Source organism: Colletotrichum phormii, assembly GCF_030913505.1.
Source record: "Colletotrichum phormii strain CBS 102054 chromosome Unknown BDP81scaffold_5, whole genome shotgun sequence".
Lineage (NCBI taxonomy): Eukaryota > Fungi > Ascomycota > Sordariomycetes > Glomerellales > Glomerellaceae > Colletotrichum > Colletotrichum phormii.
This window is the reverse complement of record NW_026851447.1, coordinates 196,525-221,539: the sequence shown is the minus strand read 5'-3', so window position 1 is coordinate 221,539 and position 25,015 is coordinate 196,525. Positions and strand designations below refer to the sequence as shown.

The following is a 25,015-nucleotide window of genomic DNA, read 5'->3' as shown; positions in this document are numbered from 1 at the left end:
TTTGTTCGCCGAGAGTACGTATGATGGAGGGGGAGAGGTGGGGGGTTTTAGCTTGAGGTGAGAGCTGAGCTCGGTAACAGCGAAGGAGGGTTTGAAAGGTCGGGTTATTTATGGTGTCAGCAAGGGCAAGAAGTTGAACCTGAAGGATCTAGGTAGAGCACGCAGTAGAGCTTGGTATGACTTGGAGGACTGTCTGTTTGTTTATGGGTTTTCCCCTTCTTATTGTACGCAGTATGGGGAATGGGTTTCTGTAGGCGCTGGTATCTCTGTACATAGTAGAGAGCGGTTAGGTAAGGGGGGGGGGGGATGAATTGGGTAGGTAATACCCCGTATTCACTTTTGCTTTCTGTAAGGTATCCGGGAGCACTTTCTGTCTTGGTAAGGTGCAGTGTGCCTGGTGCCTGGTGCGGTGACCTGGGGTCGCGGCCATGGCTGGCTTCGTTTTGAGGGGACCTGAGGTGCCCTTGCTTACCCGCCGCTTGAGTTTTCTGCATGTTGCCGCGAGGGGGTTGAATGCTGCAGGTAGGCGATGAAGGTAACCCGCTGCTTGGTGCTTCCTGATTGTTTCCATCTATCCATGTGGTCATTGATATCATTACTCTTGTTGGCTGCTTGATTTCTCCCAGCGACTTTACTATGGCGTGTACAATTACGATGAGCATCATCATGGTCCGGAGAGGGGGAGAGGTCATGGTCACGTGACGTGCTCAGTAATGAGAGAGAGAGAGAGAGAGAGAGAGAGAGAGAGAGGTGTGGGGAAGCCAATGATGACGATGTAGCTAGGCAGCAAAGAAGCACGGGAGTTAAAAGCCGTCATTATTGGTCCGCGGTAGGGTCTATGCCAGGGGTAAGAAGCAGTAAGACTAAGTATTTAGCCAGACTGCTGATGGAGAGGCTGAAGAGAGAAGCGATGGTCCAAATCCAAGCAATGTTCTGACTGAAGTTCGAAGCGATGACGACGGTCTCTCCAGGGCGGCGCTGAGCGACGATGATGGCCCATTGTTGATGATGTGACTGTGGTGGGCTTGCAAATGGTCGACAGGCAGTTGGTCAATACCCCCGCTGTCCTTCCAAACGGGCAATTTGCGGGGACGTAGCAATGCTTCCAGCCATTCGGGTTGCTGGCTGCTGCAACCAGCTGGGGAAGGAAGGGGAAAAAGCTCGGTCCTGAGGAAAATGTCACTATTGGAAGGAGAGCTGTGAATAGTGACGTCACCGCATGCTTTGCGGCTGCTTCTCGTCTAGTTAGGTAGGTAACCTAGGTTATTGCTACCTTATGCTCTAGGTACATCTATCTATTCCTTCTAGAGCTCCTTGCCGAGTCTGTCGTGATCATACTTGCCTTCTTTTTAATACCTCATCGAAACTTGATTCTATTCCGTTCAATTGAATCTGCCTGCAACGCAATACGATAATTCAAACATCAGATACCCTCCTCCTCTACTCCTTACCACAGACTCAAACCAAATACGCAACAATGGCATCTCGCATCGCTCTATCAGCTCGCCCTCTTGCCCGTGGCGCTTTTGTCGTCGGAAGGCAGACTGCTTTTCTCGGTCGGGGTATCTCTACGACGAGGACACAGGGCCTGAAGGAGTCTTCTGGACGTGAGTTTTATCCCTGTTTTCTTCCTACTTGGTTCCCTCGCTCCCCTCGGTGGAAGGATGCATGGCAATTGAGCTTGAAGCATTCACAAGTGATGTCGCAAGTTTGATGATGCTGTCATTGCGAACCTCCCTCAACCTATGACGAGTTACACAACCCGATGCTTTGGCGAAAATAACTGACAAGTATTTTCCTTCAAAGACACCGACGGCGAGACGCACGAGAAGCACAAGCAAGATTCTCTCTCCAAGCAGAAGCAGGGCAAGGGCCACTGGAAGCCTGAGCTCGCTTCTGACAGCGAGGAGGCTATCAAGGCGGATCGTGACGAGAGCATTGACCCCAAGAAGTTGCAGGAGAAGACGGCTGGCAAGGGATCATGAGGATGATCGTCACCTCTGTGTTGCGTCACTTTGCCTCCCCCCTACGCCGGGGGATGTAGGAGGTCGATGTGGGAACGAAGCAGAACACAGCATGCCTTAGAGGTTTATGAGCAGACACATACACAAACAGACAATGGGTCTGCGGGAGTCGTTCCGGGTCTTAACGAACCAGGGCTGGCTTTTGATGGAAATGCATGTGGGAGAAGACTTGAGGGAGCCTACAATGTAATCGTACTAGCATCATGTCCGGACACTAATTGATTCTTGTCCACGTCTACTTCTGAAGAATCTGTCAGTCGTGTTTCGAAAGTGATCCGAGGCAATCGAGCAAGATCATATCTTCGCCTTGAAAAGCAGTGTCATTCAAGACAACACAGCTTTCTAGATGAATGCTCTGTATGCTTAACATCTCTACCGTCATCCTTGTCAACATCGGGTGCATCGTCCACGAGCCGTCACTGTGCCATTTGCCAGACAGACTCCCGAAAGCTGCCGGTGAGGCGATTCCCAAATACTAGGCATCAGTCCGAGAGATTGTCATTGGCCAAGACGACATGATTCTCTATCACGCGATACAAGCCAACCACAATTGACTGAAGAGTGGCCGATAGAGACGACCTGTAGGAGTGACGATAGGGGTGAAAGTAAGGCTCTTGAATTTCAAGTGAGACTTTGGAAAGAGAATAGTATTGGTGTATTCCGGGTGGCAGGACGGGAGTGGCAATTGGTCGGGGTGGGTCCGGCTCCGGCTTTAGGCCCACTTCTACGGCCTCAACAGGCCTTGCGTTGCCGAACATCACGATGGCCTCCCCCAGTCCGTCTAATCTTTCGACCTTTCACTCATTCTTTGAGCTGAATTCAACCCATTTCGAAGGACTGTATTTCGATTTCTCTCACTGTAGTCTCCAACATCTGGCTTGATTTAGCACATGACTCTAATAGTCGCTATCCAGCCAGCTGGCGTTGACACTTCCTCCGCAACTCAGTGTACTCACAAGCCCTTCACAGGTTTCTTTGAAGATACCCTGCTAGCCGCCTGATGGAATATGAAGCTTATCCATATGCCAATGGAAATAGAGGGAGGTATCAGGTAGATAATGACTGACAAGAGCCCTCTCCATCCGTCACGAGGCACAGCAGTCGCCATTAGAACGTATAAACCACCTAGGACTACAACAGAAACAATGAAATCTTGGTATACATCATGGCATCTGCAGCTGTAGAAAGACGAGGTCGATAGGCAGTAAACGCCGAATGTTATTAACATCGTATTCAGCAAGTGAGGCTCAAATGGTTCAGGCTGTGCGTTTCGTTGATTCGGCTCCTTTCTTTCTATTAGCAAACAAACGAGACGTCGGACAGTTGACTAACAGAAGGATTCAAATTGAGAAAGAACGCTGGCAACGCAGAATCGGTATCTTGGACGTCATTATTTGGTTTGACACTGGTGAGGGACAAGGGTGCGAAGGCCGACAGCAATGAAAGAAATCCAGAAGCAGAGGATAAGACCAAGTGAGAAAGAGAACTTTGCTTTCCTTGGCGAATCCTTTGGCATACGGCTGAATCGCAAGTAGATTCATTCGAGATAATCCGGTTGGTAACTTCAAATCCCGTTCTCCCTATGTTTGGTGTTTGGAACGAGCGAGAGTCGACCTGAAGTAGGAACAGTTGTGCAACCACCTTTCCCCGCAAGAAAGCCGGCCGTCGAAATGATAGATCGAGAGAGATACGGTTGAACTTTGAACAATTACGGATATATTCCAAGATAAATCAGCAGCGAGGCAAACATGCCAGCCTAAAATAGCCCAAGCCGCACTTGTACTAAGAAAAAACGATGACGATTGAGGAAATTTCATTCAATCGTTTCAGCAGCTAAGGAGATCTTGGCCAGTGTAGCTGGGTGTACCTAAATGGGACTATGCTGAATCTAGGAGTTGCACCTTCACCCCGCAGCTCTTCGTATTCGGAACCGCGTGGCTCGGACCTTCGAACCACTCACTGGCTGCATCATCCGATGATAGGAGCTTGCTCCAGCCGTTCAGATGGTGGTCCATTCCATTTGGCGGGCAGTTTTGACGTGCGGCAAGCTACGGGGGGGGGGGGGGGGTACTCTAGATAATTGTGTGCTGTAGCTCCCCCCGGACCGACAACTTCATGATCTTGCCATTTTAATCCTCACAATTCCTTCACTTCTACCAGATCACTTGTATCGTACTCTTACCGGCACAAGTACATCGATTGGTCTTTTTAGGGAGGCTGTCTTCGCCTTTCTCCAATCTCTTTCCGAACGACCACTTACGATCCCCGGTCTTTTGGACGGCCTGTCATACAATTCAATTTCCCTTTCACCAAAAACTTCCTTTGAACACCCAGATACAGGTGTAGGCAGGCTCTCGAACAATCAAGCATCCCAAGAAGGTCTTTTGGTAAGAATCCCGGACGATGCCCATTTCCAAGCTCCCTGAGTTGCCATAATTTTGCTAATACGAGGATAACCATAGACCACTGCCTCTTTCGAAGTCACACATGCAATACCCCACGAATACAGGAGGTATGCATGGTTCGGAAGCCCTCTCTTTACATCCTGGACCCTTAAGACAAACCAACCGATCGTCCCCCATCAATCCATACGCATATTCAAGGTCATTTCTTTGGAAAATTCTATTCACCCCAAGACGAGACTTCCTCGAGGCCAGCCCAGGTAGGCAGGGCCCTCCAGCCCAGATGGAAAACACACGAGCATCCACCAGCGCAACTTCAATCCCGTACGGCTACAAGACTTTTGAACCCTTTGAATAGGTTTCGAGGCTGCTTCGCAGTCTTGACATTTGGACTGCTGATAGCATCAGCAGTCGCAAGCACCGAAACGACATCGACTGATCAATCCCCGAAGCCCGTGGGCGCTCTTTCGGAAAACTGGGTCACCAATAGTGCCAACCAGAATGCAACCTTCTGCGCAATAGTGGTGGTTGGCCTCTTTGTTACCTGCTACCTGGAAACAAAAGTCCTAAGTTTCGTTGGCCTTGTGACCACGATAGTCTTCTACGGCCACTTCTTCCTCACCATAGACCGCAACATATTGGTCTCGAGTATGTAAGTCACATACATGGACTGGATATCAACATGATCTGATCGCTATTATAGGCTCTACATAGCCTGTCTTATGTACAGCTACTTGCACTTGAAAGCTACCATTAAACCGTACGGAGGCCAACTGTCACTGTGGGTTTGTCCTTGAAGCTGCAGGACACAATAATTGCGCTAATACACATCATTCTAGTTTCGCTCTGGTGGTTTGTTTCCTTGCCGGCCTCTTCGTATGGCCTATAGCCGGCTCCTGGTGGTCATCTGAATGTAAAGCGGCGGCGCTCAGAGATCGACTCCTTTTCGAATTATTGCCCTTCTATATTAGTATCTCGACTTTGATCGTCTGTTGGCTCACCAACGTTCTGAAAGGGACAGCGGGGATCAACCAACAGGCTATGGCGAGACTTCCTGTCGCCATCCCAGATCGTCGACCCGAACAAAACTTTCAGCGCCTTGGGCAAGACTTCGCCCCTTGAGATGTGAGAAGGTCACCATCTTTGGCCTCACGAACCAGCTACTACTGATCACGATTAATCGTGATAATCATTGTGAAACTTACATGTGACGATACCAACCAGGGAATGCTCGAATTCGGCGTTTTGATTCATTTGACCTGTCACTTCCAGGAGTCTAGGCATGGATGCAGGGGCATTGCAGGAGAGATCAGGAATAGATCACAACGGACGTCAACGACCATGCATAACAGGATTGATTTCACGATATATACCACAAAGATAGAATACGTTCTGACTTCATAAGGAGGAATTACCCCCTCAGAGTACCGTACCGCAGTTTAGGTACCAAAATGCACAATTTTGGGCGGTCTCTGATAGCACTCGCTTGGTTTCAACGTACATATTCCATTAGTATTATATTTACTCTCCTTCTATCATTTATCCTCAGCTCTCGTTCATGTGACTTTCAAGAAGCAAGTAAACTCCAATAGGCACATCGGTTGAAAGGGGCGGAGCTGAAGAACCAGATGGTGACATAGATGGGTATTGCGCTGATAACATCAACAGCAACGCGAAAGATAGATCGTGAGATTTTCAACCGATATCTGACAGGAACCTCAACTCCGGTAGTTGTCGAAGGGGTCAAAGTCAGGGTATCGAGCCTCCCGAAGGTATCCTCGACGCCCTACTGCCAGTTCCTAAAGTTCTCGAAGAAGAATGGGATAGTAGAAGTTCAGTTTCGTCAACACCATCCCATTCCACCGGCTCTTCTTTGAAACGCGTCTCGGTGAGGAAGCTTTCTCGCTCTACTTTCCGTAGAAGAGTGGGCTAGGTTTGTCTTTCAAGCGCCAAGGACCAGCTTTGTGCATCACAACTCCAGCCCACCGCAAGACTGTGGACACTACTGGCCTACTTGGTTCCAACTTGCTGCGTATATCGTACGGGGAAAATGAGTACAAGAATGAACGGTGTTTTGTACATATCAAAGCTAGACGGCTCATCTCTAGGCATCTGGGAAAGACTCGATCGTCTACCTACTCAAAGTATGTATCTCGATTCACTACGTTTACTAATCTAATTTAGGATACTCAATGAAGCCAACAGAGTCCACCTCCTCCCCAGACTCCCCATGCATGCCCACAAACGACCGACCCGCGCTCGGGACAAACGTAACACACCGATCATTCGTCCTCGTCCCAACCTCCAAAGACCGGTCAAAACTAGTCACCGCACGAAAGAACCCGACGCGGTCCTTCTTCTTCTTCCGGCCGTTGCACACCTCCGTCATGACCCAGTATTCGCCCTCCTCCAGCGTCAGCTCCTTGTAGTTCCCGCCGCCGCCGCCGTGCTCCTGCGCCTTGTCGAGCCCGTCCATCTTGACGCCGAGCGCGTCGACCCGCGCGGCGCCGCGGCCAAAGATGGAGACGACGCGCACGCTGTCGAGCTTGGCGAGTTCCGTGCCGTCTTCGAACGAGGTTGAGCTGCCTGCCGGTGCGCCGCGGTAGATTTCCCGAAAGGTGAAGCCCACGTCGGCGAATTTGGTGAGGTCGATGTCGGAGACGATGGGGATTGTGGTCCAGCCTTTGGCGGCTGCGAGCTTTTGGACGAGGAACTCGGCGGCGGGTTTGGCTGAGGGGCGGTAGTCTCTGTGGCCTGGCATTACGGCGCCGAGGGGTAGGCCGTTGCGGCTTGAGTCCCAGTGGTGTTAGTCACGACGTCGTCATATCTTCAGATGGAACAAAGGGAGGAAGGAATGGGGATGAAGGACTCACCAGACCGGATCAAACTTATTGCAAAACACCTGCACTCTCTCCGGCGTCAAACCGGGTATCGTGTTCTTGTTGTACACTTGCATGGTATTGCCAAACGTCACGGCGGCCACGATGCGGTCCTTATATTCCGACCCCAGCCTATCCGAGATCACGCGCGAAAGCATCGCAGCACCTTGGCTGTAGCCTCCAACAAGGACATCAGAGTCGGAGCACTGGTCCATGTACTCGCGGATCTGGGTGCTGGCACTCGTGACCTCGCGCGGCCGGCACAGCTGATTGTTGACGCAGAGGTTGTCCGACAGTGTTGCCGCGTACTCTATGCCCTGGATGGCGATCTTGTCTGGGCCTAGGGTCGAGCGGAGGTACGCTGCGAGTTGGGGGCCTGGTTGGAGGCCCTGTTGGTGGAAAAGGTCTTTCGTCAGCTTCTTGTTGCGACTGAGGTTACGGCTTCGAGGGCTCATGAGCCGGGTTCACACACCATGTTTGGTTGTTGAGTGCTTCCGCGGATGAAGAAGAACATAGTATCCTTGCAGGTGCCATCGCGGACCTCGTTCTCCAAGACACCTTTGTCTGACGAGTCCTGTTGTCGCGTCTGAAGAGAGTGGGCGGGTTGGCTTGTTTCTTCACGAGAGTTGCTTCTTGACGTTGCCCTTGCGAGACCCGGCGTCAACGCGCACTGCAAGGCGAGTATGATAGCTGTAGATCTCTTCATGATGCCGAGAAAAGTGTTGTAAAGAGCGTATATGGGTCAGAACTTGAACACTTGTTTTTCCTGGAAAGGAAACACCACTACATGAACGAAAGCATATCGAGGTCTGTAGTTACAAGGGAAATGGTTTTTGCAATGTCTATGAATTACGTTTCCTGAAGCTTGGACTGTGAACGTCAATAAGAGCGAGTGTTTTCCCTTTCGCTTCAGCAACTAATATTAAGGAACGTCAAATGAGCGCCAATGTCTTTTCAACCTTAATTGATTATATACAAGGGCCATACCTTAATTTGTGGACGAACTATGTTAGTCTCATTACTTTTCCCGGCGGGTTGTCCGGCACCTCCAGGGCTGCGGGTCGGAGGGATGGTACAGCTTCGGCCGTGAGCTGGATCATATGGCCGAGTTAATCGACCGGATACGCCAGACATAAACGATCTTCGCCTGCCCCTGGCGGTAACATCGCGAAATCGCCTGTAGCTCCTCGGACTTCGTCCACCAGAACTCCGCCATGATGACATGCTTGACGGCTGTCAAAGTCACATCAGCCCAGCATGTATCCTATTTAAAGCAGTCTATCTACCTCATTCCTAGTTATCATCCTCGTATACCTAAATGTATACTTAAGAAGGCGTTAGGATAGTTAGGATAGTTGGAACCTTTAAGATGGATAGAATGGATGGGATAAAATCTTGAAAAAACCATTAAAGCCCTTGACAGCGTGCTTTTGAGGTACAAATTCGGGAGACCTTCCTGTGGCGGTGTCGGCGTCTGGCTTCTATATCATGTCTATCCGCCGACAGCTTCTTCCAATTTCATCTACCACTTCCTTTAGAACATTCCACAGAGTGTATGACGGTAACAGATTGATTCTCTCCCCTTGCGATTGAGACTTTCAAAGAGACCCCCCCTCGACAGCGCTAACCAGACGCAACATACAGTCACTTAATACTTGTTCATGAAGCGTCAAGTGTTGACGCACTAATCACTCTATCGACGACGAAGGTACAGAACTAGATCCCACTCAAACACAGGAAAGTTAATACGTGGAGCCGCGGTCTTTGCTAACCATCTCATCTAAAAAATCGTTCCCACTTCCAGGAAGACTCTTCCCTTGACCCACGTAGCCCACGTCGCACCTCGTCGCCCACCCCCGGACTTGCTACATCTATGCCAAGTCGGCTCCCACTTCCAACCAACTATCACTGGATGCTCACATCCACACTTCCCCGATAGTCTAGTGGTGAGGATATCTGCTTGTCAACCGGGAATTTATCCCTAAGTCGATTCGCAGGGGACCGGGGTTCAATTCCCCGTCGAGGAGTTATTTTTGCCCTTTCTGCGTTGTGCTGCTCTCTAGAGTTGATTTCAATGTGGTGGACAGTCGTTGTGGCGTCTTGGACAGCATTTCAAACTTGAAGTGAGGAAATATTTACACTATGTGCCCTAAAGTGTATTTCAGGACAGAGTAAGTAGCTTTTGGTCCTGCTATTCTTGTGCTTGAAGCAGGCAGGTACTCTTTATGTAGTCAGCCAACAGAACCCTCTCATGGATTGCTCCTGTTCTCTTTATCTGATACTACAGATCATGATCGATGATCCTGTTGCACGCCGTGTCTCTCCAAAGAAATCTGCACGATCCAGCAGCATACTAGATTAGACATGCTGATGTAGAATGGCAACACAACAATCTGCAACGGCTGACCTGTTGATGCGGACTCGTTTGCTCCGTGGTGAGCGAGTACAGCAGCTAGGATAAGAATAGATACGACCAGGCTTTCCATGACTATTAGCTGACTGGATTTTGAAAGAAGCATGCATCGCAAGAAACTTACTATTGCAACTTGATGTCATACTTTGTGATCGTGAAAATGGTGAAAGACTGGTTGATCCGAAGGAGTATGAGTGATAATCTTCTCAACGGTCAGATTCGACAGGTCCTATGGAACATCGACACGTCGTCCGGAACTTACACTAAACACACAACCCCGTTGGCCTTGGAATCGTGGACGTAGCAGACGTGCGTCAGCGACGCAGTCAATAACGCCCAGAACCCGGCGCTCTCTTGCCGGGTAAAACGTATGACAACTAACCAACCGCCCAGCACTATGCAAAGGAGGACCTGGATTAGAAGATTAAGATCGAGCTGGCTGACATCTTTGTCGAGCATGATGTCAGCTGCTAACGTGCGCGTCTCAGTAGCGCCGCTGCTCTCGGATGGAACTGGGTGCGCCATCGCCCCCGGAAAGACGGACCCATGTAGACAGAGAACCAGGAATGGAAGAGTCAGTCTGAGTGCGACCAAGGGATGAATCCTCGTGGAAATCCTGGGCCGGTCATGGGCTGATACTTGTGACGGAGCTTTGCCTAGATTTGATCCTTGGATCTCCCGCTCTTGTTTCGAAGCTCCGTCCCCTCTGTCGGGCTTGGCCAACTCTCCTATCCTCTTGAAGGGTAGTACATCGATATTCTCAAGGCCGTGAAGAGATGAGGCCAAGGAAGGGCCGACTGGATTTTGGTTACTCTGTCAGTTATGAGTTGCAAGACGCCAGCATAGAAGAAAGCATGGGCTAGAAGCGGTCCTTCCACGTACGGTGCGAAATGTCTGGTGCGGGAATGGTCTTTGGTCCATCGGTCCGGATCTGGAGATAGTTCTGGATCTTTAGGGCCACGGTCTTGGTATCGAATTGCATGCCTGCACTTGGTTCCGGCATTGGGTTCCTTTGCTGAACACTACGTGCCCGTGTGCTATGAGCGGCTGCTCTAGGATCTTCTGAGTGCGTGACCATTCACACAGTTACATTCGTGAATGTGCCTAGGATGAGCGATCTTCAAGAGCGCAAAATTGTACATGAGATGAAGTAAGACCTCGGAAAGCTGCTTTTGAAACTTGGATGCTATCTGATAGACGAGTAATGAGATAGATGATGTGAAGCAAGGTAGAAAATAAGCTTGAGAGCAGAGTCTTAGAAGTAAGGCAGATAGTAATGTAGACGCGCTGTTATCGTGAAAGCTATGCAACCATCTTCACCAAGTGCTTTGTCTGACGCGTGGTTGAATGACGGCCATTCAGTTACCTCAACCACGCGCCCTGAGTGAGGGAAAAGCCCACGGCCTACAAGCATGCCGCACTGCATTCCGAGGCGAACTCCTATAAAGCGGGACCAACGGTTCGCTCTCAAGCTTTGAGCTGTGTAGACTTGTAAAATGGTGGTTGCGCGACAGCCTGGGGATAGGTTTGACCGGTCTTAACCAACCCTTCCGAACGGGGCTGCGAAGAGTTGATGGGTAATATATAGGTTGGTGGGCGGTGCCGCCGATGTTCCCAGTCCCAGCCTGATCATGCAAATAAGCCTTACGATGCCCGACTGGCTCTGGCCCACGTAACCCACTACCACCACCTATTCTGGGATTAGAAAGTGTACTTTTCCCGTCAATCTGTCGTTGCGCGACCTCCATCACTTTGTTTACAAGCAAGAAACATCTCTCCACCACTTCAGCCAGGGAAAGTTCCTTGACGACGCGCGTACCGACAGGATACTCCAGAGGAGTCGGCAGACGTGGCAGAGTGTGGTTTAAACCCCCGAGACAGAGAATACTTGATGAGTGCGGCTGTGAGACTGCGAATTTCAATTCAGCCATGTGCAATGACACTCCGAATAGCGAACTAAGTGGGATGCAGCGATCAATCGCGACGGCTGTTGCGGGAGTGGTGTCAGTGATATCGTCGCTATTCCTTAGAGACGTCATACAAGTGTACCTCATTGAATTGTTTGAGATGATGCCCGAATCCTCCACGGCTTTTGGTCATGAAAGGGTAAGTGTTCAGGTGGAAAGGGGGCAGTGTCCGACCAGCCTACTGAACGAGAAATAGGAGCCGAAGCCAGAGACTCATCACTCCACCATCGTCTCATTACTCATTTTCAACATTTACTCCATCTCGACTTACTCCTTCAACTTGCTCAGACGAAATGATCCATGGAAGAATCGGATTATTGCAGGTTCCTTTGCGGTCAGCGTGGTTACCGCTTGTCTCACAACGGCGGCGCTGGGAGATGGCGAGACAAGTTTTGCGGACTTCATCGCCACAGCGCCACTTCTGATCCCACTGAGTCTTTGGTTCAGCGTCATCGGTCACTCGATGTGGAATCGCTGGTCGATGCGGTCAAATGATGGGAAGGCGCTGCGTTGAAAACCGGTCGGAGATGGATATGCAGCTTTGTGTGAGGGAGGGAGATACGGGGAAAACTATTAAGAGACGTTATCTATCTATGAAAAATCCATTATCTTTCTCGCTCGAAGCGTACGGTATGAAAACATCCCATCAGAGAGTGATGGAAGGCAAAAAAACACCCACATACCTACTCCCGCAGAGTTGCCAAGTCCAACACATCCCCCGCCTGGCCAAGCTTCTCAATCTTGCCCTTGGACAACAAGACTACGGCATCCCGTCCCGGCCGCATGCCCTCCGTCACGCCGCCCAGCCTATGCGTGATTGCTATAACGGTGTGTCCCTTCTCCGTGAACTCTTGGTGTATGATGTCGCGTATGGCAGACTCGGTCTCGGTGTCGAGCGACGAAGTGGCTTCATCCAGAAGCAATATTGGCATAACATCTTGACGTTCGGTTCCGTTTGCCGATGGGTTGAACGAGTGGTTGATGGATTGGAGTTGAACGAGGGCTCTAGCTAGTGCGAATAGTTGCGATTGGCCAGTGGAAATTTGCGGTAGGGAGGATAGTGGGCTATCCAGGGTGTTGCGGGTTTCCTCCTCAGATGGTGTGTCTCTTAGGTGAAAGTGTGATAGAAGGCCGAATCTCTCAAGGGCCGGGATAATAGTTTCATCCGGGAGAGAAGTCGAGGGCTGAGTGGTCAGTAGGTCAGCAGAGACCTCACAAGTATTGAGAAGAGAATCGTACATCGAGATTGAAGCGGAGACTGGCATGTCCAAGGATGAATGAGTCTTGAGAAACCGTGATGAAGCACTTTTGTCGAATCAGAGAACGTGGCACGAGACGTAGGTCGACCCCGTCGACCTTGATGCTTCCTGCAACCGTGTCAAGAAGACGTAGGAGTGTAAGTAGCATGGTGCTTTTGCCACTGTTTTCGCAACGTGTCAGCAGAGACCAGGATATGAGCTTTTGACACGGTTGAGTGCAACACACCTGCCCGTTCGACCACACACGATCAACTGCTGGCCGGGAGACACTTTCATGGTGATGTCTTGCAAAGCTACTGAGTCGGAGCTGCAAAGAGGGTCAGTATACAGGAACAGCTACACTGTTGATAGTTGCCTTACTTGTATGAGACAGTGACCTTGTCGAATTCGACAGCTCCAGATGACGGCCATGCCTCCGTAAAGTCCTCATGCGGCTGATCCTCTTTCGGCGTATCAGCCTCCAAGGTCTTCAAGCGAGATCTACCGAGTCATTAGTGAATCAGTCAGAAAGACGAGAAGGAAGAGAAAGTATACATGGCACCCAGGGAAATCTCCATATTCGTCCAAGATGTCACAAGGCTCAGAAACGTCGCGTTCGCAACCAATACGATATTCAACGCCATACCAATCTGACCGGCCGTCGTCGTTCCCCTGACATAGACTGCGATCGTGATGAGGCCGGTGGCAATCGCGGCAACCATGAGATCCAAAACGATGCCCAGCCACTGCTGGAGACAGAAGAGGATATAAGCCGGCTTCTGCGACTTGTCAAGACAGACCACGTTGGCGTGCTCGGCTTGTTTCTCCCAGCCAAAGGCTCGGATGGTCATGACGCCCTCAACCTATATTGTTGTTAGTCGCAAAATAGCCAGAGGCGGAGGTGTGATCGGTACTGATTCGAGGAAGCTTGAGTAGACCGCCGACTGCGACTCGAGATCCAACAGGCGCAATTGTCGCGAGGTGCGTAGATACACCCGTTGTACGAGGTACACGACCGCAGCGCAGAGGGGCAGCGTCAGGGCCAGCATTTTCTGTGCGCTGAGTAGCAATACTACCTGCACGAGCAACTTGAATACCTCTGTAGCCGACCATTAGCAAGGGGGCTTTGATTTCAAGTGAAGGTGAACTTACGGACTGACATGGACATGATGGCCGGCGGTAACTGCCTATCTACTAGCTGAATGTCCTGACCGAAGCTGTGACGACTCAGCACAAGCTATAGCTGCGTAGGGCCGTGACTTACCGATTCAACGTGACTCCAGTGTCTGTTTTTGAGAAATACGACAGTGGGGCGCTGCTTTTGATCAGTGAATGTAGGCGGCAGCGGACGAGGTGAGTGAGATTGCACGAACCCGATGATGGTTGAGAGCAGGCGGCGGTGCAGCTCGATGCCCGAAGCGGGTGCAATCAGGATCTGGGCGGTCCTTGGACCAAATCAGTGCCACGATCAGCCATCAGGACCATGCGTACTCACCACATCAATGCGCTGGTAGCAATCCATGCCAGTAGGGACGATATGAGGTACCCGCCAATGTAGAATGTCGTCTGGGATACTGGCGCCTCTGTCCACTTTTGCAGCCAGTACTGAGGGAACGTTACGAAGAATGAATATGTCGAGGAGCAAGTGAGCAGAATGAGGATGTGCCGAAGGCCTATAGCCCGGAAATAGTAGCCTAGGGAGAAACAGACGTGTTAGTGTGCGAGAAAGGTCAAGAGAACTGAAACGTACCATAGAGAGAGAAGTCTCCTGTTGCCCTGCTGAGGTCGGAAGCAGCCTCGGCCATCTTCAGCTTTTGGTTCTGCACGGTCTTGTCCACTTGAGGCTGCTCCACGACGGTATCGTTCTTCGTCTCGTCAATGTCGACTTTCAGTGACGCGTACTTGGAGTTTTGCTTCAGGCCATCCCACGTCCCTTGGTACGCAATGGCTCCGCCGCCGAGGACAACGAGCTGGTCTGCTAAATGGAAATGCGCAGCTATACATTGTCAGTCTTCGTATAGTTTCTATGCGACAGTGATGTAAGGGGCGTACTAGAATGAGTAACAAGGAAGACAGTTGTGCCGGTCTTCTTGAAATGGCCTGCAGAACCAAACAGACTTTCCACAACACGACTTTCTGTTTTGCCATCAAGTGCGCTGAAGCTATCGTCCAGGATCACAATCTCACTGCGGGCATATATAGCTCGAGCAAGAGCCTTGAGAGTTATGGTCAGTAAAGCGAACCACTTTAATCTGAAATTTCAGGCGGCAATGAGGAAGGAAACCATCCTGTATCGAAAGATGGGAGGAAGGGACCATGATGATGCAAACGTACCACTCGTTGTCGTTGTCCTCCAGAAAGATTCAAGCCCCGGCTTCCTATCATGGTATTGTCCCCATTGGGAAGTGCCAAGAGATCTTCATCGAGACAGCATAGTTGAATCACCTCCTGATACCAGCTTGTCTCCTCCGGAAGGAAACCACGGACTGCTTGGCTAAGGGTGCCACTCTGTAGCCAAGGCGACTGCTCGCAGTATCCGATCCGCTTCGTCGACACAGATACTGTCCCAAAAGCTGTGGGAACCTCACCCAAAAGAGCCCTAACAAGCGTCGTTTTGCCGCTCCCAACTGGACCAGAGCACATGACTATCGATCCCTTGTCGATGACGAAGTTGAGATTGCTCAGGACCGGAGGTTTCGACGGGGTGAGCCCTTGGATAGTGACGTCTTTCAAAGATACGGCGGGTGAAATATCGACGAGACTGTTTTCTGCTTTGTCGAACAGAAGTCTCTGGTCATCTCGGGGCGGCTCAGCGAGGTATTGCTGAATCCTTTCAAAGGCCGCCAGCGACCCTACGGCTTGCGGTACAATAGTCATAATCATATTCGCAGGGTGCGTCACCAAGCCGAGTAGCGCCGTAGTCGTGAACGCAGTCTCGACATCGAGTGCGGAACCATTGAGTCTCGCCACGATCACGTAGAGAACGAGCGTGAGAATTGGGGCGAAGATACCGAGAGCGTTTGCTGTAAGCAGTCAGGAGATTCAGTTATACCTCGAAATCGGATGAAATGACATACCACTCGCATTATAAGCAACCATCATCCACCGGACCTTCTTGGCCATATCTAGCTCTCGCAAGCGTAAAGACAGGATCAGAGATTCCGTATAGGCTACAATCCCAAGCATCTTCAAACTCTTGACCGAGCCAAGCATTGAAGTGGTCATGGCAATTCGGTTATGGGTAGCCACAGACCAGTCCTTGTGCTTACTCTGGAGGTTCTTTGCCAAATATCGGCTCACCCGAGAGCAGACTATATAGATGATCAATCCCTAGTCTGAGCAGAAGTGCTAGTGTTGAACTCACAAAAGATCATGACGAACGGAACCGCGCAAACCCATCCGACTCGCCGGGCCAACATCACAGTGCCTAAGGCGACCTCAATGATCTGCGCCCAAGTCTCGTGGAACATGGAAGCGGACTGAACCACGTTGTCTGCGTCTGTGCTCATCAAAGTCACCGCTCTTGCATCGTCGTAGCCAGCAGACTGTTTATTGAGCGACTTGTTGTTCAGCAGACCAACAACGGCGCCCCGAATCATAACCTTAAGACGGTTGAGACGGTGCTGGTATGCGGCTCTTGAGATCTTGAACGCGGGTCAGTATTGTACCGCACGATACTTCAGGCGACAAGACTTACAGCCAAGCCCACATAGACGACGACGGCCATCGGCACAACCGAGTACCCGCCATCTGAAGATTCCTCGGATGATTTATTAATAGAGCGAATGGCAGTACCGATGAGGACCGGCTGAGCGTAGCGGAACCCGACGAGAACCAATCGAGGAACGATGGGCGCAAGAAATTGCGGAAGCATACTAAGCAACAGAACCCTGGGTAGCGTCAACTTCTTCTCGGGTTTATCTAAGGTTTCTGTTAGCATAACTTGACGAATTACGCTACACCAGCGGAAAGAAAGGTGTACCTCTCTGATCCCAAGCTTCCAGAGCTCGTTGGCGTCGAAGTTGCGACGATAGCTTGCTGTCCATCGTCGGAAGGCAGTCTCCGGTCAGAATATATTTGTTCCCCCGGACAAGAAGCGGATTGATCCATCCGAAGACGGTTCGATCCAAAATACTAGACAATTCCTCTGGAGACCACTGGTCACGAAGACCTTGTAGAATTGCGTGTTTTCCTCGAATTTCAACAACAAGAAGCACGCCCTTGACAAAAAGACTCGCAAGGGCCGGAGCGACGATTATGGCGGACTCATTGTCAAAGACTCCAGTTCCCAAATCAACCAACTCGCACCCCGAGGATACAAGTAAATAGACAACGGCGAGATCCGACGGTCTGACGGACCTGGTGTGCTCCAGCTTGAGCAGTGGGCAGAGGCCCACGTATGCTATCAAGGACACAATGGCAGAAGCTAGATCAATCCCAAGTCGAGATGTCGAGAGCGCTGTTGTGGCGAGTATGACCGACTGGGCCACAACCAAGATTATTGCGAGAGTCTAGCTTTAGTTTAGTTTGGTTTCTAAAAAGCTGCATTACTCATCACTACGCACAACTTTGCCATGGCCATGTTGTTCCGGGATGACCTTGATCGTTTCTTTGCGAAGCTTCGATAGACGGAACGGCAGCAACAGCAGGAATAAGGCTGATGCCGCGGTCGACAGAATGAGCGGGTTTGAAAGCATGGCCGCTCAAACTCAGCTCTCGGTCGTTCTTGCTCTTCCCTTTCCCTCGCGTCGAGTTCTTCTCTTCTTATCTGCGTCGCTATGCATTCAGAAGTGGCAGTGATTGAGGCAAGATGACAGAGACACAATCAATAGGCTAGGTCTGGATGCGAGTGTTGTTTCTTTGAGCGTTATGGGCCTTGTCAGCCGCGTGCCGTGCAACCGTATTTGGTGAACAAGGGTGTTCAGAACCAACGTCAGTAGGTCTCCAAGGCCCTTTGGAGTGTTTTGGGATAACTACGGCCGATGATGTCCATTCACGGAGGAGTGTTCAAGTTGAGCGCTTGGCCAGGTTGAATACGATTTTATAGTGTAGGCGAGATGCACAAGACATACGAGGTCTGTTTACTTGCTTGAAACCAACTGCTTCCATTCCATGCGCGGCACAGCTGCAGTCCCTTATTGACCCTGGTCACCTTCCCTATTGGAGTTAAAGGGCTGCGTCCCCTGCAGGAAGTAAGCAACACTTCCCCCGTTGGTGTCGGGAAGTCCGAAAAGACAGACATTGCGCGAAATGCTTCAATCTGGCGCCGAATGTGTAAGTCTGCAAAATTGACGATGCTGGTATTGAGTCTTGCAGAACACCGCACGATGCTTCTATTGCTGACGACATCGCCAAATTATTGACCAAAGCAAGCTCTGTATTGAACAGTCCGGAAATTGCTTGCAACGACAGATTTCTCGAGACGATGACTGCCTCTTCTTGTCGCGTCTCAGGCATTTCTGCTTTTCAGTCCCTTAGTCTTGCTCGACTAATTGTTCGATGGTCATCGTGATGTCTTGCTCTAGATAAGTATGTGTGCATCGGGCTGATGCTGTTTCTCTTGCCGACTTCCGATGAGCCGATTATTGCCCGAGCAAAGCTCTCTAAGAACACGGGGTTTACTGTGTTTTTGCTGGTACTACTCGACGATAGAGAGCTAGCCAGATACCTCGAACTATGTCGCTATCCCAAATCCATCTACAGAATCAGTATAGGTGACAAAGTTGCACGCTCTCATCAAGTCATCACTTGTCAAGAACCCGCGCCTTGACGAAGCGGTTGATTTGTTCCCGAGAGAGCTTATCGTTGTACTGCTCGTGACAGTCGTAAAACGAAATCAACTCTTGAGTGCAATCGACCATGGCAGCGATATCAACGTTGCTCTCGGCCAGCCAAGCACCGTACCGTTGCACCCGGGTGAACCTAGCCTCCGGTTGCTTCTCTTTATCCGCAGGGTTTGGTGTTCCGGGAGTCGGAGGCAGTCCAGGCACTCGGCCTTGGGCCTGAGCTAGCGCTGCGCTTGCAGCAGCAATACCTGCGGCGGATGGTGGGTTCGAACCAGACATGTTAGGTGATGGTCGCAGAACCAATACAAGCAAGATTGCTGTAAGGGCAATCGTGTGTGGCGGGTATAGCAGTGGTAGATCCGTCATGTAGTGGTCGTTGATGATGGACCAGCCCAGGGCGACGTCCTCCTGGGTCAAATTCAACTCCTGTTGGTAGTTGTTCAGGGTTCGATACGGTTGGTGAACTATAAGCTGAGAGCTCATCTCGGATATCATGAAGAACTCGCACTCGCCGAGCTTCGAGGTGTCCAGACCGAGGAAATCAGGCCACAGGGAGCGAGCTTCACTGACGATCAGGCGGATATGCTGCGGAGACTCTTCCATCTTGCAGGCCAGATACAGCGCGGTCGCGACGACCAGGTACGGATTTGTTCGCCGAATTTCGACCTTGGTGTAGAAGCGTTTGATATAGACCTGGGCGGTTGCCATGGCCTGCTGTCGGACTACCATGCGTTTGCCGAGCCGAGCAACCTCTGCATCGGGAATTGAGTCAGCAGATGGATATGATGAAGGGAGCAGCAGGCAAACTTACGCTGGTTGAAGTATATGCCCAGGTGCCGCTGTTGCGGGAGAGGAAACATCTGGACGAGATCGGCATTGTCGTCTTCGAGCTTCTGGCGCACGGCTTGAAGTTCATCTTTGGAGAAGAGCCAGAAGCGACGCTGGGTTGACTCCCAGTAGTTGGCAGCCATGATGACCTCTCCCGGGCGTTTGATGAAGTCTATGACATGATTTGTGTCTGCAATGACCTGGAGAGGTTAGAGGAGATGCTGTTGAGGAGCAGCGAGGCTGATGTGTGAAGTTGGCTGGAAGGGTGGCTGCGAGGCTGGTGCAACACGGCACAGGTACACGGGCACGACGGGGCAGATGAACTGTGGCTGGTGTTTTCCCCCGATAACGATAAGGCGGAAGATGTCCGTCCGGTCTCAGGGAACCACCTCGCTGGAGCTGTCTGCTGGAGCACTGTAAGCTCCCGGGAGCACTGCTAATTGGTGGCAGCTGATTGCCTCGCTTGGCCCGCCAGTGGAGACCTCCCCTGGGTAGCCGAGCTTCTGACGCTGTGGCTCCGGCGCGAACCACTTGCGGCAGGCGGTGCTACATTTTCTTGGTCGCTGCACCTCGCGATCCTCCTACGTCAGTCCTTATGACTTGCAGCATGCAAGCAAGCCAGTCGCGACAACACCAACCAAAGCCTTGTTTGATAACCCGCCATGTCGTCGTGAGACAGATCCCTCGATAGAACCCCGCGATTTCCACCTTTCTACCGCCGTATCGCCCTATGAATCCCGCGTCGAGACCGAGCCCCCGACTCTATTGACCCTGCGTCCTGATGCCGCCGCCGCTATGGGGGTAACAAATTGGGTTACCGAGCGCCAGATGGAGGTGGACGAGTCGCAGAACCAGCGGGATAAACGGGTCGAGGACCTCTGGAGGCAATTGGATCCCCAGGGGACGGGACATTTGGACTTTAAGGGGTTGCAGAAGGGGTTGAAGAAGATTGATCACCGTCAGCATCAAATTCTGTCCGGAGCTCCCGTGTGGCCTGGGTGCTGACGTTGCCCTTTAGCTATGAAAAATGCGGACGATATGTTGCGGAGGATCATGACCGTCGTCGACACGAACGACGACGGCGTGATTCAGTATGAAGGTAAGCTACAGATTGGGGGGGGGCCTTGGTATGAGGCTGGAGCTACTGGCCGGGTTCCCCTGTTTTGGGTTGGATATCGAGGACGGCTGCTGACGATGACCTCTCACCAGAGTTTCGTTACTTTGTCGAGCAGACAGAGAGACAGCTCAAGCTTCTTTTCCAGTCTATAGACAAGGACCATGATGGGAGACTTGACAAGACTGAACTACAGGAGGCCTTCCGACGGGCCGGGCTGGTTGTGCCGATGCGCAAGCTCAGCTCATTTTTTGGCGACATCGACATGAACAACGATGGCTATATAAGCTTCGAAGAATGGCGGTAAGTCTTTCAACATTCAGTAGAGTGTGTTATGAGTCTATGGTTGTTGCTGTAAGCCCACGCTGTAAAAGCGAGATGTAGGGTAGAAGGGGGCCGATGACCCGGTGTATCTGGCAAGGTCCGGATTTAGGTAGCTCAGGGGCACGGTGGCCGGCCGTGATGTTCTCGGTGTGGCTCGGTGTACAAGTGTATGTATACCTGAGGTGGACGGGAGTCTTTTACAGATGGGGATGCCCTGCCTGGTGTTGTTGTCGGGTTGCTCCTTCCTCTTTCTCTTTTCGGAAAAACCTCTCATTTTCTGCTTGGAAGTGATTCACTGACAGTACCCGGCACGCGCAGAGATTTTCTTTTGTTTATGCCAACACACAATGGCCACGCCCCTCTGAAGGCCGTGTTGGACTTTTATTCTTCCATCGTCACCCTCACTGCTGAAGGTGACTCGATGGTATCGGAGGAGACACTTGAAGGTTTAGGTACGACCGGCTTCCTTCTGCAAACCCTCTTTGGATCCATTTTGAGGATCGCATCCCCTTCGGATCGTGAGCCCGCCACCACTACCGAGTCTTTTACTGCCGCCAACACCGTCGACGAAAACGGCCGCCCCGTGGTGATGGTTTTCCCTTCCCAGGAAGGCGCTGCATCGCCCGTTCCTACCACAGCTGCGCAGCTTCCCACCTTGTCAAAATCGCAGCAAATACAACAAACTTCACCAGACAGCCTCACTTCTGCCACAGATTCCGCCCAGCAAACTTCCTCTTCGTCAAAAACAACAACAACAGCCACATCAGCAACCGCGACTACCGCAACAACGCAAGCCGTGGTACCCATCACTCCTCCGGGCTTCTCAGGTACCAGCGCCAACATGAACAATATGAACATGGAGGCAGCGGTGCTGCAGGCGTGCATCGGGGCCGGAAACGAGAAGCGCACAGGCATCCTTCGAAGACTCCCCGGCGTCGGCACCTCTCAAGCGAACCAGGTCACAGACAGCAGCTCCGAGCAAGGCTCTAGCTCAGATGCAACTGTAGCACCCAAGACCAAGAGACTGACTGACTTCGCCCCTGATCCAGGTTACTTTGTCGCAGGTGCCGTCGCTGGAGGACTGTCGCGGACTGCCACCGCTCCTCTCGACCGTCTCAAGGTCTACCTGCTCGTCAATACTCGAGCCAGTACCGAGACTGCGGCCTCTGCTCTGAAGCAGGGACGTCTGCTGGTTGCTCTGAACAACGCTATGCGACCCTTCAGTGATGCCGTCAAGGATCTCTGGAAGGCAGGCGGCATGCGCAGTCTTTTTGCAGGTACGCCCATGCTCATGCTCATGCTCATGCTTATTGCTCTTGGCTTTTGGTCGATTTTGGTCCATTATTCTGTCTATTACTTCCTGGGCTTGAACACGATTGGCTAGCGACAACTGAATAACTACTTGAACCGTGTACTGACTGCTCCAAGGCAACGGACTCAATGTCATCAAGATCATGCCCGAGAGCGCCATCAAGTTCGGATCCTATGAGGCCGCAAAGCGAACCCTTTCTAAGTTCGAGGGACACTACGACCCCAGACAGATCAGCAGCACCTCAAAATTCGTGGCGGGTGGTGTAGCTGGCATGGTTGCCCAGTAAGTCATTTCAACTCAAGACTCCTCTAATTTGGCCTCATTTACTTTGGCCGCCATCATCTCTATCATTGTCCACGAGCTGCCGTCGCTGTCTCTCTTGTCACGTTGGCCCGCTGCTGACGTCCCCTAGGTTCTGTGTATACCCGCTTGATACACTCAAGTTCCGGCTCCAGACGTCGACGGTCCAGGGCGGCCTCAGTGGAAATGCACTTGTTATCGATACTGCCAAGAAGATGTGGCAGGCTGGAGGCATGCGCATCGCCTACCGTGGTGTCACCATGGGCCTCATAGGCATGTTCCCCTACAGTGCCATTGACATGGGCACCTTTGAGTTCCTCAAATCCTCATACAAGAGATACATGGCCAAGTACAAGGGTATTCACGAGGAGGACGCCAAGCCGGGCAACATCATGACTGGTCTCATAGGAGCGACCAGTGGTGCTTTCGGAGCGTCGGTGGTGTACCCACTCAATGTCCTCCGCACCCGTCTCCAGACGCAAGGAACAGTCATGCACCCTGCAACTTATACCGGCATCGTGGATGTCGCACGGCAGACACTCAAGAATGAGGGTGTGCGGGGCATGTACAAGGGACTCACGCCTAATATGCTCAAGGTTGCTCCGGCACTGAGCATCACGTGGGTTGTGTATGAGAACTCCAAGAGAATTATGGGCTTGGAGTGAAGACAAAGACCCTTTGAGATGGAGGTTGAAGGGGGAAATGGGAGTGGATTTTACAAGACGTCAAAGGGACAACAAAAGCCAGGAGGTATATTCTTGGGTTCCTCATTTGAATTGTGGAGGAAGACGAAGATTTTGGAAGGCGACATGGGATCGCCTAGTGCCAGCTCAAGAAGAGAGCGGCACACTCTGTTTTGTTACATAGCCCCGTCGTCAATAGCGTTTGGAAGACGTGGAGAGAGATACCAGAGAAGACGTTTGCTCGCTGCAAGGGTGGATGGAACCAGGCTGGCGGTAGCTGGCGGTAGCTGGCGGTAGCTGCACTGCGGATACGTCAGCGGGAAGCCCCAGATATGTTTGCTCAATACAGACGAATGCCTGCATATAAGTGGTTAGTTGCCACGTGGGAATGATGCTTTGCGGTGAGGTTATCCTGAGAGGCGACGGAGGAATCGTCTTATATGTACTGGTCTCTTGTGGATACGAGTGCTTGGCCCTCAATAAAAATCGCCAGCACCGCCAGCACCGCCAGCACCGCCAGCATAACCAGCATCGTCGCCAACATAGCAAACATCACCAGCACCGAGTAGAATCTAGATTTGCAATATGGAATAGAGCATCAAAGAATTGGTTGACGTAGGCCTCGAGACAGAATGGAACGTCGTCTGTTTGCCAAGTTGCTCTAACGTGTCCAAGGAAAAGAAGCTTACGTCGCGATCGTCGTCACCCCGCGTCCACTCTGAACCCTTTGGAGGGGTTGGACACCACAAACATCCACTATGAAGAAGCTTGATTGATGGGCAGGCTCCAGTCAATATGCAGAGAGACGCCTGTGATTCGTAACGCAACGACGAACGACAATTATCCTGGTTCGAACTTCGGAGGACTAGCCGATGATGGTAGGGGTAACTTGGATAAGCTCTAGAGCACTGGAGAGGGGGAGATGCTAGGAGGAACTTTGTCTAATACGAGCCCATTGCGTGGGCAACATGTACCAAAAGATATCTAGTTATCCGTATTTGCTAAATTACTCCGTACCTACTACCTAGTAACGTAGGTATCCGTAGACTCGGGGAACTTTTGTCGGTGTAAGATCGGGTCAACATTGCTCCACTTACTGCTGGGAGATGTTGACTGATGGCTGATGACTCTTTTCCCCAAGTCTAATCTTTTCGGAGCTTGTCAGATTGCGCGCCCAACTCTATTCACCACCTCACAGATGATCTTACTAGTTACTATCTGTACACCAGAACGTCAACAAGTCACCCACGACCATCCTTGCTGGGCGAGGAACTTGTGCTCGTCTTACTTTCTTTTTCTCTTCTTCTCCACTCCATGACCGTTGTCCAATAATCCAATTGACTTTTTCTTCCTTCGCCCGGCGGCACGGCATCCCTCGTACTTTTAGGTACCCCACCGTCCTTAACGAGCTTCCTGTTTCGTTTGGCTGCACATGCGTGTCACGCAAGCAAAGCTGCGAAAGAAGAGTCAAGAAGCCATGGACTTGGTTACCAGAAGTCTAGGAGAGTACTTTACTGCAGGACTGATTGGGTACCAGGAGGCGAGAGGGACTGAGATGGTTCACACCACACAATGTTGCGTCGTCTTACGCCTGGTAGCAGCCCAAGTCCCCGACACCGCCGTCGTCCACGGTGCCGGTACACGGTCTCATATCTTACCCTGATCTGCAGGCTTACGAGTCTTGGCCCCCCTCCTCTTTCGCGATGTCGAGTGAATCCTCCCACCGTATCGGGTACAGGCCGCCG

The 25,015-nt window shown here is 51.4% G+C and overlaps 7 protein-coding genes and 1 non-coding gene across 8 annotated transcripts; 4 read left to right on the top strand and 4 right to left on the bottom strand.

The window, feature by feature from the left end:
* The first annotated feature begins 1,259 nt into the window (after nucleotides 1-1,259).
* On the top strand, nucleotides 1,260-2,380 carry BDP81DRAFT_420814 (uncharacterized protein). Its single transcript, XM_060589877.1, has 2 exons — nucleotides 1,260-1,607; nucleotides 1,807-2,380. Exons 1-2 carry the CDS (start codon nucleotides 1,478-1,480, stop codon nucleotides 1,983-1,985), a joined length of 309 nt encoding a protein of 102 aa, XP_060447959.1. The 5' UTR covers nucleotides 1,260-1,477; the 3' UTR covers nucleotides 1,986-2,380.
* A 2,503-nt stretch (nucleotides 2,381-4,883) lies between these two features.
* BDP81DRAFT_175984 (uncharacterized protein) lies at nucleotides 4,884-5,707 on the top strand. Its single transcript, XM_060582209.1, has 3 exons — nucleotides 4,884-5,078; nucleotides 5,130-5,207; nucleotides 5,266-5,707. Coding segments are annotated over exons 1-3 (363 nt in total). The 5' UTR covers nucleotides 4,884-5,076; the 3' UTR covers nucleotides 5,549-5,707.
* An 889-nt stretch (nucleotides 5,708-6,596) lies between these two features.
* On the bottom strand, nucleotides 6,597-7,760 carry BDP81DRAFT_313958 (cutinase-2; the record flags this gene model as incomplete). Its single annotated transcript, XM_060583947.1, has 2 exons — nucleotides 6,597-7,215; nucleotides 7,300-7,760. The coding sequence occupies 2 exons, from the start codon at nucleotides 7,758-7,760 to the stop codon at nucleotides 6,597-6,599; spliced, it is 1,080 nt and encodes a 359-aa protein (XP_060447957.1).
* A 1,474-nt stretch (nucleotides 7,761-9,234) lies between these two features.
* BDP81DRAFT_t111 lies at nucleotides 9,235-9,332 on the top strand. Its single transcript has one exon. It is a non-coding gene; the product is annotated as a tRNA-Asp (tRNA).
* A 261-nt stretch (nucleotides 9,333-9,593) lies between these two features.
* BDP81DRAFT_391470 (uncharacterized protein) lies at nucleotides 9,594-10,243 on the bottom strand (the record flags this gene model as incomplete). The annotated part of the gene is made up of 3 exons (XM_060587550.1): nucleotides 9,594-9,783; nucleotides 9,843-9,920; nucleotides 9,981-10,243. 3 exons carry the CDS (start codon nucleotides 10,241-10,243, stop codon nucleotides 9,594-9,596), a joined length of 531 nt encoding a protein of 176 aa, XP_060447956.1.
* Nucleotides 10,244-12,368: 2,125 nt separating this feature from the next.
* On the bottom strand, nucleotides 12,369-17,620 carry BDP81DRAFT_312936 (P-loop containing nucleoside triphosphate hydrolase protein; the record flags this gene model as incomplete). Its single annotated transcript, XM_060583852.1, has 18 exons — nucleotides 12,369-12,869; nucleotides 12,925-13,105; nucleotides 13,171-13,251; nucleotides 13,305-13,424; nucleotides 13,479-13,786; nucleotides 13,838-14,022; nucleotides 14,076-14,140; nucleotides 14,188-14,238; nucleotides 14,297-14,368; nucleotides 14,419-14,617; nucleotides 14,674-14,919; nucleotides 14,976-15,138; nucleotides 15,258-15,946; nucleotides 16,001-16,234; nucleotides 16,288-16,567; nucleotides 16,621-16,844; nucleotides 16,906-17,434; nucleotides 17,489-17,620. The coding sequence occupies 18 exons, from the start codon at nucleotides 17,618-17,620 to the stop codon at nucleotides 12,369-12,371; spliced, it is 4,260 nt and encodes a 1,419-aa protein (XP_060447955.1).
* A 1,047-nt stretch (nucleotides 17,621-18,667) lies between these two features.
* Nucleotides 18,668-19,680, bottom strand: BDP81DRAFT_458849 (RNA polymerase II holoenzyme cyclin-like subunit; the record flags this gene model as incomplete). The annotated part of the gene is made up of 2 exons (XM_060593467.1): nucleotides 18,668-19,461; nucleotides 19,521-19,680. 2 exons carry the CDS (start codon nucleotides 19,678-19,680, stop codon nucleotides 18,668-18,670), a joined length of 954 nt encoding a protein of 317 aa, XP_060447954.1.
* A 652-nt stretch (nucleotides 19,681-20,332) lies between these two features.
* On the top strand, nucleotides 20,333-23,252 carry BDP81DRAFT_313119 (mitochondrial carrier domain-containing protein; the record flags this gene model as incomplete). Its single annotated transcript, XM_060583866.1, has 6 exons — nucleotides 20,333-20,495; nucleotides 20,556-20,636; nucleotides 20,747-20,954; nucleotides 21,294-22,252; nucleotides 22,404-22,569; nucleotides 22,700-23,252. The coding sequence occupies 6 exons, from the start codon at nucleotides 20,333-20,335 to the stop codon at nucleotides 23,250-23,252; spliced, it is 2,130 nt and encodes a 709-aa protein (XP_060447953.1).
* Nucleotides 23,253-25,015: the final 1,763 nt, after the last annotated feature.

What these genes read in the sequence shown, in the direction of transcription:
- BDP81DRAFT_420814 (XM_060589877.1), top strand. Translation starts at nt 1,478, where the DNA reads ATGGCATCTCGCATCGCTCTATCAGCTCGCCCTCTTGCCCGTGGCGCT. An exon ending in CCTGAAGGAGTCTTCTGGAC is followed by an intron (nt 1,608 to 1,806) that starts GTGAGTTTTATC and finishes TTTCCTTCAAAG; the next exon opens with ACACCGACGGCGAGACGCAC.
- BDP81DRAFT_175984 (XM_060582209.1), top strand. An exon ending in TACGGAGGCCAACTGTCACT is followed by an intron (nt 5,208 to 5,265) that starts GTGGGTTTGTCC and finishes ACATCATTCTAG; the next exon opens with TTTCGCTCTGGTGGTTTGTT.